The sequence below is a fragment of the Hydra vulgaris genome, chromosome 09 (assembly GCF_038396675.1).
Source record: "Hydra vulgaris chromosome 09, alternate assembly HydraT2T_AEP".
Classification (NCBI taxonomy): Eukaryota; Metazoa; Cnidaria; class Hydrozoa; order Anthoathecata; family Hydridae; genus Hydra; species Hydra vulgaris.
Genome location: NC_088928.1, coordinates 10,898,217 through 10,911,855, shown reverse-complemented (window position 1 = coordinate 10,911,855; position 13,639 = coordinate 10,898,217). Strand labels below are relative to the sequence as shown.

Here is a 13,639-nt window from a genome sequence, read left to right as displayed (position 1 = left end):
AGTTTCAAGGTGATTAATTAAAAAATAATTTTTTTTTGTTAGATAACTTTTTCAGTAGTCAATTGCTTATTAAAATTAAAGTTTTAATATTAAAATAATTTTTTTTAGTGCTTACTACCTCGATTGAAAACAAGATAAGTGAGTTTGCAAAGAGTCATCCTGAAGCTTCTCGACAAGCGAATCTTGCTGCAAGTTTGTTACCTAAACTTCCTCTCTCGCAGCGATCTTTAATTGAAACAAAAAAAGAAATTATACGCCGCGCTGCAGAATTTGATAATGTTGAAGACACTTTTAATGACAACAAAATTCCTGATATTTTAAAAGAACATTTTAAAAGGAACGCTGAACCAGACTTCGAAGACAGCCGTCCACGACGTAAAATCTTCAAAGGTGAAGAACAGTTGTCGAGAATGCATCGAGATGTTCAAGAAATTGAGCATGAGATGGCTAACGAGAAGGATGGCGATGATGAAGAATTTGATCAACTTTTTTAAGTAAAAAGAAGTGGAATTATTGAATTTATCATTAATCTAAAGTTGTTCAAGTTTTTTTTAACTTTGCCTAAACTAAACAAAGTAGTGTTTATATATAGTATATATTTATATAGTACATATATATATATATATTTATGTAGTACATATATATATATATTTATATAGTACATATATATATATATATATATATATATATATATATATATTTATGTAGTACATATATATATATATATTTATATAGTACATATATATATATATATATATTTATGTAGTACATATATATATATATATTTATATAGTACATATATATATATATATATATATATATATATATATATATATATATATATATATATATATATATATATATATATATATATATATATATATATATATATAATGCAAGTCGCGTAATATGCGAATTTCGTGAATTTCTAATTGTCCCTTTAAGGCGACGCTTCGATGTAATATTGTGCAATTATTTGTTTATACAGAATTTTTTTTTCATTTGTATAAAGTTGTTAATTTAAATATGTTGCTTTTTTAAATGTTTTTGTTTCTTTAAAATAATATAATATTTGCGTTTTGAGATTAATTACTTTTTGTAAATGTCTCAAAGAAGTGAGATAAAAGCAAAAAAGGACAGATGTCGACACATGTAATATAATAAAATGTAGTGAATATTAGGAGAATATAGTCATGATCATGAATACCTAAGCTATTAATGTATAATGTAACTGGGATGTATAAGGTGAGACAGTTATAGTCATGGTCATGAATACCTAAGCTATTAATGTATAATGTAACTGGTATGTATAATGTGAGACAGTTATAGTCATGGTCATGAATACCTAAACTTCTAGCTATTCATGACCATGACTAGCTTAATGTACAATGTGACTGGGATAAGTACCAGAGGGGGAGTTCTTATGGAATTGGAAAAAGTATCCCTTTTTTCTATTCCATAATAACTTTTCTTAGGACATTGTTTCAACACAATTGCCATAGACTTCCGCATAAATACTGAGGCCATAGGACACAAGGTCGTGTTCAGTTTTCATGCAAACAATTGTAAATGGTCAGTTGATTTAGGTGTAACATCATGAACAATGACAAAAAACTTGAGTTAAAGCATTTTGTGAGAAAAATGAACCTAGAAGAAGCTGGTAAAAATAATGGTGGATAAAATATGCGCATAATTGAAGACATCCAAACATATTGGACTGCGAATTTTCCGCAACATCCTAGTCAACAATTTTAATATTAACAAATTTGTAGCTTTGGTGTCAATTCCTCTTATCTTGTCACTAAGAAGATCTTTATTGTCGATCTCTAATCCAAAGTAGACTTTAGCCATTTATAAAAAAAGCATAAACGCCGATGTTTAATTTTAGCCGATCTAGCTTCTTCTTACTATTCTAAGAAGGTTCTTCAGTGATAAAAGATACTAATGTGAAAATTATTTCTAATGGCGCAAATCTTCCCAACCTTCCATAAGGGCGCAAGATCGAAGATTTTTAAGTAATAGTTAAAGAAATTTGTTGTTTGACAGATGAAGTGGACACAAATGAAAAAGACTTTTACTAAAATAGAATCATTATGATCAATAAGGTGGAAAAAAATAAGCAACCTATCAAGCTCCTTAAAATTAAGTTGAATTGTAACTTTAAGAGGCTTTATTTATTATACACATTTTATTCAAAAAAAAGTTTGAACAATTTAAATAAAAAAGCTTCAAAACGCTCAGTGCTTGTGTTTTCTAAGCTGTAAATTTTTACTAAATATCCGCCAAATATTACTTGCTAAAACCTAGTAATACTTGCTAAAACTTAGTAATAATAACAAATTTATTGAGGGTACTTCTATTCAAACTTATTGAGGGTACTAAGTAACAATCTCGCTATTAGGATGGAACGATTTTCAAAGAAAAAAAAATTAAAAATAAATATTCCTCAGACACGAATGGTATTCAATTAGTTATTAAAGGAAAGTAAAAAAAATTTTTTAGATTTAGTTCTTGATCACGAAAAAAAAGGTTCCTATTTTGGACTTATAACCTATTTTGGACCCAACAATTTAAACGGCTCCTAATTATAATGAAAATCCTTACTAAAAACTTATCTTAATAAATAAAATAAGAAAGTAAAGAACGATTCGCAACTCAGACAAATCTAATTTCAAAATTTTTTTTAAATTGCTCCAACCTTTTTGCTTTGTCTTTTAACAAACTCGGAGTTTTTAATACCAAAAAGTCAGGAACTGTAACAAAGTTATGCAATAGGCTTAACTCGCAAGTAAATTTTCATTATAAATACATTGTGATAATAAGAAAAAAAAAATTTTTTAAATATATTAAAATTTATGCGTGGTGCGAAGAAATAATTTTTTTTTCTCAAATGTATATAATACAACAATAATATACCGTAAAAATAGTTAATTACGGATGAATCCTATTAACGGAAATTTTAGGAAAACGTAACTATTATTTGGAATTAAGCAGCCAGTGTTTAGAATTCTGGTTCAGAAACAAGAGGTTCGTGGTTCGACGCAGGCTCTGGCCAATAGGCAACATTGGTAAGGTAAGAGGCATGAACTTCCTGGTTAAATGCTTCTCAGTACTCTGCACCTTCTCAGCAGTGCTCTAATAGATCTTCTTGGATAATTTAAGATAATGAAGTCAAAGGGCTTTTTTGTTTCCAGCCTCAAATTATCGCAATTTTTTGCGCAGCCTCATTATTTGACATTAGTATAAACATTCAAATGTTTGGAGTTTGCTCCACCAAAACTACCGACAAGATGGACACAGAAGATAGAAAAGGATAGGTTTAAGTTAACTACATCTGTTTGAATATAATTTTAAAACATCTGCTGAAATATAAAGATGTAAATAAAAATTCTGAATAATTATTATTTAGATTTATTGGATTCTGAAGAAATGCAAGTCTGACATTATTAAAATTGCGATTGATCAGATCTCTTCTTCCTCTCAAGAAATCATATTAAAGATCTGCTCTAAGTGTCTATCAATAACAGGTAATACAAACAGAGAGTTTTAAAATATAACATGATATTACTATACTCAAATTATCATCAACAATATTTATTTAGGTCGTGGCTTAGAGCACAACTGCTGCAAATCAACTGCAGTAAAATCATTGGCATTGGAACAAGGTAAGCACAGTGCAGAACAGGTGACTTTTTCCTTAATCAAGTAAAAAATATATACAGAACAAGTAAATTCAGGCAATCGATTTTATTTAGCCATCTGTGGATAACCTGTGATGATAAGAGTTGGTCGTCCTGAGAACAAAGGAGACGAAATAAAATTCAGCAAACCTCTTTTGAAACAATCAAGCAACTTCAAATAAATCTTGATATTTCAAACAAAGGAACTAGAAAACTGATTTCTACTCTTAACAAGGCCATTGGATAGAGTGTAATGCGGTAGACTGTAAATGCAGGAACTTTAAGAATATTCGGAAGCCTTGATCTTCATCTTTCTGAATTTCAAGCGACGGGAGAAAAAAAAAGAAACAGCACTGCTGTATAAAAAATTTAGACGAAAAAGGCTTATTCATCTTGATGAAGATCCAAAAGTTAGACTGATGAACAAAATTCCTCCATCATCACTAGATATATTTTTGGGTTTTTATAAATGTTCTCAGAGACCTAGTTTTTATTCTCCAAACTTTAATTAATGGCTGAAAAATTCTCATGGCTTAATCTGAAAAATTCTCATGGCTATGATGAAGGATTGTTAAAAACTAATATCTATTATGTTGAAAATTATATATTATGTTCAAAGCTAATATCTATTAAATGTTAGTTAAACTTGGCCTGAATTTCTTACCTAGTTTTTATTCTCCAAACTTTAATTAATGGCTATCTGAAAAATTCTCATGGCTATGATGAAGGATTGTTAAAAACTAATATCTATTATGTCGAAAATTATATATTATGTTCAAAGCTAATATCTATTAAATGTTTCAAAAAGTGTGATATGATGACTGCTTCTGTGATTTCCTTAATCCCAATATCAAAAATTGCTAGATTGAAAGACTCATATAATTATATAATAAAGTTTTCAAAAAGTTATAACTACACCTTACCCATACCACGGTAGGTCAGCATCATTTTAGCCCACATTGTTTCTTTTTGTGAAGAAAATTAATGTGGTCAAGACAGATTTGCAAAACAAACTGGTAAAGAAATTCACGCCAAGTTTAAACCAACTTGAACAAGATATAAAAGAGATGTAAGTCATGAAGACCATGAAGAGAACTTGCGTAAGACAGTTTCAGACTTCTCATCAAGACGAAGATAATATCTTGAAGATAGTATCTATTAACTTTATAAACATTATACAATAATTTAATTGAATATAGATCTGTAAAAATATTTAAATTTATAGAATTTGCTATAAAATTTATCTTCTGCCTGAAAACGACTGAGAGACCAATGACGTAGCACTGGATGCGCTTTTATAACTTTTAGTTCGTATTAAAGCTTTCGTTTTTCTCAGAAGTGGTTTTGAATTTAAAAACGATTTACATTATTAAGTGAGCTGTGTGTGATGCTAATCAAGAGATTTAAGTTTAGTTTTGCGCGCTTATAATATTTGCATATAATATTACCCCATAAAATATTTGCATAATTAAAATGTCAATACGAACAATATAGTATAATTTTAATTGTTGTTTGTTTAACATATGTCTAGCTTTATATATGACTCCAATAATTTTAGCAACTTTTATGGAGATGTTACCGATTAGTATGTAGTATTAGTATTAAAATTTAATAAACAATAGTACTATTTGTTAAATTAATAGTACTATTCAATAAACAATAGTATTATTTGTTAAACAAATAGTACTATTCATTAAACAAATAGTATTAGGTCCTCCTAATACTTCGTTCAGTAAATATACTATTTACTATTCGTTCCACTAATTGTTAAAATTCAGTTTAAAGTTCAATAATATTTTCACTATTCGTTAAAATACAATTTAAAGATTTTGTATCCCTTTTTTAACGGTAGCTAAACAAATAATTCTCTTCGGACATAAATAACGATTTGTATAGTTCTTTCTATACATTATTAACGTTTGTAACACAAAGAACCATATCCACACGAAGGAATTTACGTGAGAACGCTGATAAAATTCGTAGCGCTAAACGTTAAAATCAGATAATACAAATTATAGCAACAAATAGTATAGTCTGGTCGCTACATGTAAAAAAAAAGTAAAACTAAACACTTTGAGTGGACTTCTAATTTTTGTACAGACTTGTTCCATATAACTTAAGAAGTTTAAAAATCTTTACGTGCCACTTGGAAACTGCTTATAACTATAGTTATAAAAAATGTTTACTTTTCAAAAATTGTTTACTAAAAAAACGTGTTTTATTTTTTTATTTACAAACTGCGCAGTGACGGTCCAGGATTTTTTGGTGTGTGAGAACTAACTTTCAGACATGAAGCATTTATCTGTTTATACTTATACAAATAATGAGGATTTGCAAAAAATTGCAGGAACAAAAAAGCCAGTTTTTTTTGTGTGTGTGTGTGTTTCATTTATTTTGCTGTTTAACAAAAATAATCAACATACATACAGTCGACTCTCGATATCTCTAACACTAAGGGGACCGGAAAATAAAAGTTCGAGATATCGAGAGTTCGAGATATCAAGAAAAGGGTTGAAAATAAATAAAATTGCCCGATTTTTATTAAAACAAGTTTTTTTTTTTGACAAAAATCATTAACAACAAAAACTACAACTTTTGGAAAAAATCTGTTATCTGATATTGCTTTAAATTATCCATCTTTTCCATCTTCATTAAATCCTCAAGTTTTAGTGCTAGGGATTGTATTTCATTTCCGTATTTTGAGCTGTATGGCGAAGCATTTTGAATTGTTTCAAAAGCAATTTCTAATTGAATATCAGATGGGCGTGGCGGGGCTTCGACGTCAATAGCTTCGTCAACGCTATCTTCAACTTCATTATCGTCGTTTTCAAAAATAGGGTCTAAAATCTGAGCAATGATTTCAGCATCAGTAGCAAGTGAACCGGTGGTTACTACATTGCAATCTAAACCAATGTAAGATTCCGCTGAGAGATCTTCTTGGACGGCACGAGGATCTGACTCTCGCAAACGGTTAAGTTCTTCTGTCAAAAATTTAAAAGAATGATCATCATCAGCTTCTTCAATACTCTTGTTTGTTTTGCTGATACCAGCTTTTTTAAAGCAGTTGATGACAGTCTCCTTCGACACAGCATTCCACGAAGAAACAAGATCTTTCATTGCTTGAAGTATAGAAATTTTTGGCATGGGTTCGTTATTATCGACAGCCTTGATACACAAACGCACAATTTTGTGACGATAATGAGCTTTAAGACTTCGTATTACGCCTTGATCCATGGGCTGAAGGACAGATGTGGTGTTAGGGGGGAAAAATATTAGGTTGATGTTGCTTAGCCCTTCAATGTGTGGGTGGGCAGAACAGTTATCCACCAGGAGTGCTACTTTCCTGTCTTGAGCACGAAAAAATGAGTCAAGTTTCATTACCCATTCTGTAAAAAGGTCTCCGGTCATCCAACTTTTTAGCTGATTTTATATGTGCAAGGAAGTTGTTTAATGTGCTTAAAACACCGTGGGTTTTTAGATTTTCCAATAACAAACATAGTTAGTTTTTCTCCCGTTGCACTCCCTGCTGCTATGCCTGTTAGTCTGACTTTACTATTTTTTCCCCCAAAACATTTTTCTCGTGATAAATGGTATGTTTTGTTTGGTAGGCACTGGTAAAATAGTCCAAACTCATCGGCATTGAAAATGTTTTCAAGCTTGTAATTCAAAAGCAATGTTGGAAGTGTAGTTTCATTCCACGAAGCAGTCATATTATTCGTCACGGCGGCACTTTCGCCTGAGATTATTTTAAAGCTGATGCAGTTCCTAAAAATAGGAACAGAATAATTGAATTTTAATTACACGTTTAAAAAACAAAATAAATTAAATATAAACAGATACATGTTATTTGTTTATATTAAAATTGAACAAGATTTGACAAAATTTAACTGACCTTTCTTTCCAATTATGAAACCAACAATCAGATGCTTTAAAATCCAACTCTCCTAATGCTTCTGCGAATTTTAGTGCCTTTTCTTTTAGTATGGTACCATCAATTGGTACTTGTTGACTTCTTTTTGCAACGAACCACGTGTATATGGCCTTGTCTACATTTTTGAAATTACCACTACGAAGTTTCTTCCGTTTAGATTTTGTGCCATTTTTTTCCAGTGAGGTTAATAACTTGGTTTTATTTTTAATCCAGGTTGATAATGTGTTCTTTGGGACTCCATACTTTTTTCGTTTAACGAGCGGCATGTTGCTGCGTTTGACAAAAAGAATAAATTATATATTAAAGGAAAACTTTTCAGAAATTCGATTCTTAAAAAAAATCGAATTTAAAAATCGAATTAAAAAATTTTTTTTTTTGAAAATTGGAATTTAAAAAAATTAAATTTTATTAAAACATTTTTGAAAAAAAAAATGTTGAAAAGTTCGAGATAACGAGAGAAAATTGCCCTGTGGACCGAAAATATTGTTCGAGATACCAAAAAGTTCGAGATAATAAGGTTCGAGATATCGAGAGGATTTTAGCCTAAACTAGTACGTTTTGTCCATGGGACCGCTAAAAAAGTTCGAGATACTCAAAAGTTCGAGATATCAAGTATTCGAGATATCGAGAGTCGACTGTATATGCAAGAAAGAAAAAATATATCCGTAAAAACGAAGAAGACAGTAAAATCTTGTCAACAAGCACTGTTTTTGTATATACAATATAACATATAGTTTTTTCTTATTAGAAAAAAATTCTTATTACTAAAGTAACAAATTTTTTTTTTTTTTTAACATCATCGCTTCCAACAAGGCTACAAAAGGCTCGGAAGTTACTGGAAGAAAAAAGACGAAGGTTGTAGAGCAATATAACGATTGACAGACGACTTAAAGGATTGCAAATTAAATGAATCAGGAAAGCAACATGAAGGAAGCAAACTCCAAGGAACTGATGCTCGAAGAAAAAAACTAGAGGAACAAGAGTTTTTGAAACACTTAGGAACAGCCACAGAAAAAGGATGAAACTTAATTGAATGACGAATAACACGAGAATGAACTTTAGTAAATCGCACAAGAGACACTAGCTCTTTAGAGCAATGCCCATTATAGTATTTGTAGAAAAGAGAAAGAGAAGCAACATTACAACGATATGATAATGGTCGAATGTTGGCTGCAAGAGCAGGTCCAACTATGTTTACAGTGCATTTTTGAACCTTGTCTAAAAGAGAAAGGGTATCATTAGAAGAACCGCCCCAGATATGGCAACAGTATTCCATGCAAGGCCGGATTTGAGATTTATAGTGCTAGAGAATAGAATCCGAAGTAAGAAAGTGCCGAGCTCGATAAAGAGATGCAACCTTAGCAGATGCTAATTTTGCAACAGATTTGATATATGGTTTCCAAGAAAGTTCGGAAGTAAGAGTTAATCCTAGAAAATGAGGAGTGGATAACGCATCGAGTACATCACCGTTCATAAATATAGGAAGATCTAAATTATTGCAATAACGATTAGCTGAAAAAAATTGAGTTTTATCTGTATTGAAGCTCACCAGCCACTGTGAGCCTCATGCTGTAGCAGAAGTAAGATCCTTTTCAAGCTCAAGTATCCCCATCAAGCTATCAGAGAGTGTTGGTTTCTTATCACGACAAGAATAAATGGTAGTATCATCAGCAAACAATGCCACCTTAAATGTGAGAATATCTGGAAGATCGTTAATGTAAATTAAAAAGAGTATAGGGCCAAGGATAGAACCTTGCGGAACCCCTGAAGTTACAGAATAAGAAGAAGAGTGCTGTCCATCAAGGATAACTTTTATACTACGATTGGAAAGGAAGGATTCAATAATCTTAAAGAGGTTGCCAGATACACCATAAGAAGAAAGTTTATGGAGAAGACCAGCATGCCAAACTTTATCAAAAGCTTTTGTAATGTTGAGAGCAATGGTCTTAACCTCTCCACCTTTATCTAATGCGCGATAAAACCTAACGGTTATTACTGTTAGCAAATCAGCTGTAGAACGAGAAGATCGAAATCCATATTGATGGTCAGAAAGTAAGTTATTAGATTCAAGATAAGAAATTAAGTGTTTGTTAATTAAAGAATTAAAAACCTTGCTTATGATAGGAAGAAGACTAATGGGACAATAGTTAGACGAATCAGATCGCTCTCCAGAATTTAAAAAAATAGATATAACAGATGCCGCAGGCTGGAAAACAAGACTCTGAAAAGCACTTGTTGAATAGTTTTGAGAGTATAGACGACAGCTCTGGAAAACACTTCTGCAAGACAATAACAGGTATGTTGTCCAGGCCACAAGCTGTAGAAGAGTCTAAGCAGGAAATCACTTTAGATACAAAAGCTGGAGTGATACGAATGTCAAGCAATTAGGGAATGGAAACCGGTAATGAGAAACCGGTTTTTACTGATAATTTTTATTCCCAAAAATTACCGTTACCGGTTTTTTCTCAATCTATTACCGCGGTTTTAAAAACAATATTTTGTTAATTAAATACTTTGGTATTTTGCTTTCATTTTAATTTGGCAACTCCTAAAAGACGCAACACAGTGAGAGAAAGCAGTTCTTTGATGAAAAAGCATTAAACACGAAGATGACCTTCGTTGCAGGAAACAATAATTCCGAGGTATGGAAGCACTTCTTACACAGCAAGGATCTGCAGCTGGCGAAGTGCAAAACTTGTAGCAAAGAAATCAAGTGCAAAGGTGGATCTACCAGTGGTATGAGATCTCATCTCAAACTAATGCATCATATCGAGGCCGATGCTATGAAACAAGTATCAGCCAAAGTTGAACAAAAAGTTGGAAAAATTGATCACTTCTTCGTGACCCAAAAAGATTCCGTGGCAGTTGTCTTGTCCGAGTTAGTCGCCATTGATGGATTACCAATTCGAGTACTGGCAAAAAGTCAACGTTTAAGAGCGGCATTGGGAACTCAATAATACCACTTGCCAAACGATGCAAAATCGATCAAAGCAATTATTATGAAGCACTGTCTTGAGGTTAAAGACATTTATAAAAAGCAGTTTGAAGAAATAAAGAAAGACAAAATTTGTTTTAGCATTACTCTTGAAGAATACACATCATCTCGTAACAGAAGGTTTATTAATATCAATGTTCATGTCATAAATTGGCATTGGAATTTTGGCTCAATGCCAGCGGATAAAGCTGTGACCATTGTTAGAGAAAAGCTAAAAGAATTTGGAATTTGTTTGGACTCTGATATTGTGGCAGCTACAACTAATGGAGCTGCTGTAATGAAAAAACTCGGAAAAGCTATTTTACCAACCCATCAATTGTGCTTGGCACATGGCATCCACTTAGCAGTCTGTGATGTTTTATACAAAACAATTCCGGTCCAAGAAGTCATTCCTGATCTCGATGAAGAAGAATATTTTGCACTTGATGATATTTCCATCTCTGATGACAGCGATTACGAAGATGAAGAAGGTGTTGGATTACAGGTAAGTATTATATATAATTATTCAAAAGTTTAAGGCATCTAAATAAGATTATTTTTATTAAAAAAATCATCTTAATTACTGACACTTTCAGGTAGTAATTGAAGATGATCAACCCCCTGAAGTCCGTCAAGATCTGAGACACATTATTTCAAAAGTAAGATGTTGTGTACGCCTGTTTCGCAAGTCCCCTTTCAAAAACGATGATATTCTTCAAAAGCACGTTCTAGCTGAGTTTAAAAAAGAATAATCACTTATACTTGACTCAAAAACTAGGTGGAACAGTTTGGTGGACATGATGTCTCGATTTGTTAGGCTAAAGAAGCCTATCAAGATGTCCTTGATCAAAATTTCTAGTGAAATAAGCTTCTCCGATGAAGAATTTAACACACTTGAAGAATTGATTGCAGCCCCAGAACCAGTAAAAGTGGGAACAGAAACTTTATGTAGACGAGATGCAACATTGATTTCAAGTGATCAAATTCTGAAGTTTATTTGCCTTAAATTGAGCATGCAGAATTCAACTTTCAGCAAAGAGTTATTAGAAATGTTAGTCAAAAGAATAAAGGAAAGAAGAAATCCTGATATAATAAATCTATTGATTTATTTAAACGATTCAGAGGCCTTGGACAAGCAAGGGCAAAGTACGGATGTCTTTGACACTCCACAAATGAAACGAAATGCCCTTGCAAATACTGCTGCCAAATTATTCTGTCGTCTGTTTGAGGAGAGCTACGAAGATGAAGATAAATCAGAAGAAGAATGTCAAGAAATACTTTATATTGATGAAGGACAATCTTCCTTGGCAGAACAATTGGAACAGTCTATTAAGGATGCTCTGAAGTATCCCTCTAGTTCAAAGAGGATGAGAGTGGGCACCAGTTCCAAATCACTGTTGAAGGAAATGGCCGTTTTTGACCTGACAAAAACTCGCACAAACAACTTAGAAATGCTTAAAAATTGATGGGTATACCAGTAACTAGTGTTGAAGCTGAACGTTCTTTCTCAGCCAGTGGTCTTTTTGTTACAAAACTCAGATCAAGCTTGAATAATAATACTCTTGATGCCTTATGCATTTTACGAGCTTATTTTCTGTTGAAAAAAGCTCAGCAATTAGCAGTAATTTCTGTATTGAACAACTGTGTTTAATGTTATATCAGTCAATCTATAGAATTTGAGTTTATTTAAACTGTTTAAGCTCTTTTTTTGTGATATTTAACTGTAATATCTGAAAGTGGATGTATTGTTTTGAGCTTAATATGAGATTAACTTTATGTGATATAAATCTGTGTTAATTATAAGTCGGTTTGCTGCATTTCAAGCCTTTTTTATTCCTTTGAAAAAACTTTAAATTACCGGTTTTACCGGTAATAAAAATGGCAAAAACCGGAGTTTTACCGTTACCGGTAATTATAAAAAAAGGTAATAATTCCATACCCTACAAGCAATGGATCAACCTGTTTGTTGGCAATATCAGGTAGAACGCAACTGGTGGAATTAAGAGATGAGATTGATAAAAAGCTCTTAGCAAATAATTTAGCTTTGTCTTTAGGTGAGGTGACAAAGTCTGAACCATACAAGAGAGGTGGAATTAAAGATTTGCCCTTATTATTAATACTATTAAAAATTCTCCAGAAGTCACGAGAGCCTAATTTTTGAGATGAGATACGAGCTTTCATGACCTGAAAATAGCGTGCTTTGGCGTTAGACAAAACTTTTTTATAATGGTTTCTTGCAATAGTAAACAGACGTCTGTTTACTGGAGAATTGTTTTGCTAATAGATATGGAAAACCATGGAGAAGAGTGAGACTTGACCTGGAATCGTCGAGAGGGAACAAAAGATTCCATGCCAGCCTGAATCCACGAAGTTATGTAAGAAACACATTTATCGACTGGAAGGCGAAAGATTTCTACCCAAGGGCCATCACGATGAAAACCACGAAAAAAATCCCATTCAGCTTTAAGGTAGTTGTGAGAGGTACGATAACAGGAGGATTCAGGTGATGAAAAATAATAATGTATTAGTTTTAGAGAGATCAAACTGTTATCAGAAGCACCTAAGGGTGAATGTGGAGAAACTGAGCACTGACTAGGATCAGAAACGAGACATAAGTTGAGTAGAGAAGGTATATATTCGGATTGTCTGGAAAGCAAGTTGGAAAGTTGATTATTTGAGTTAGGGATTGAGAAAGGCAAAAGTTGTGGGCTTTAATGCCTGCAGAATCACTGACACTAGAGCCAAGCCATTCAGTGTGATGAGCATTAAAGTCACTGGCATTAACAATATTAGATGATGGATAAAGAGAGAGGGCTTGATCAATATGATCAGAAATAACATCAAAAAGAGTGCAGTCTTGAGATAAAGGAGAGCAATATAGAACAAAGAGTGGTGGTGGTGGTGCTAAACAAAAGCGCATAAAAGAGTAGTCTGTGGATGTGGTTTCACGACAAATGGGTAAATTCTTACGGATGTAAATGCCCAGGCCAAGCATGTGACTATTGGAGTCTTTACGAATTAAAGGAAGATAACCATCAACACTAAGATTGCAAG

The 13,639-nt window shown here is 32.3% G+C and overlaps 4 protein-coding genes across 8 annotated transcripts in view; 1 reads left to right on the top strand and 3 right to left on the bottom strand.

The window, feature by feature from the left end:
- LOC100198865 (uncharacterized) overlaps window positions 1–544 on the top strand; it is a 62,789-nt gene extending 62,245 nt beyond the window's left edge. For all 5 annotated transcript variants that reach the window (XM_065804702.1, XM_065804703.1, XM_065804705.1 and 2 more), the window contains one exon: window positions 109–544. In XM_065804702.1, coding sequence (XP_065660774.1) covers window positions 109–494 — 386 coding nt within the window. In that variant the 3' untranslated portion in view covers window positions 495–544. The remainder of the gene's footprint in view (window positions 1–108) is intronic.
- Window positions 545–6,266: 5,722 nt separating this feature from the next.
- On the bottom strand, window positions 6,267–7,088 carry LOC101235514 (tigger transposable element-derived protein 4-like). The gene has a single exon (XM_065806557.1). It carries the CDS (start codon window positions 7,086–7,088, stop codon window positions 6,267–6,269), a length of 822 nt encoding a protein of 273 aa, XP_065662629.1.
- Window positions 7,089–7,096: 8 nt separating this feature from the next.
- On the bottom strand, window positions 7,097–7,877 carry LOC136085265 (tigger transposable element-derived protein 4-like). The gene is made up of 2 exons (XM_065806556.1): window positions 7,573–7,877; window positions 7,097–7,445 (listed from the first exon to the last, which is right to left on the bottom strand). The coding sequence occupies exons 1-2, from the start codon at window positions 7,875–7,877 to the stop codon at window positions 7,097–7,099; spliced, it is 654 nt and encodes a 217-aa protein (XP_065662628.1).
- A 566-nt stretch (window positions 7,878–8,443) lies between these two features.
- LOC136085264 (uncharacterized) lies at window positions 8,444–8,887 on the bottom strand. The gene has a single exon (XM_065806555.1). The coding sequence runs from the start codon at window positions 8,885–8,887 to the stop codon at window positions 8,444–8,446; it is 444 nt and encodes a 147-aa protein (XP_065662627.1).
- Window positions 8,888–13,639: the final 4,752 nt, after the last annotated feature.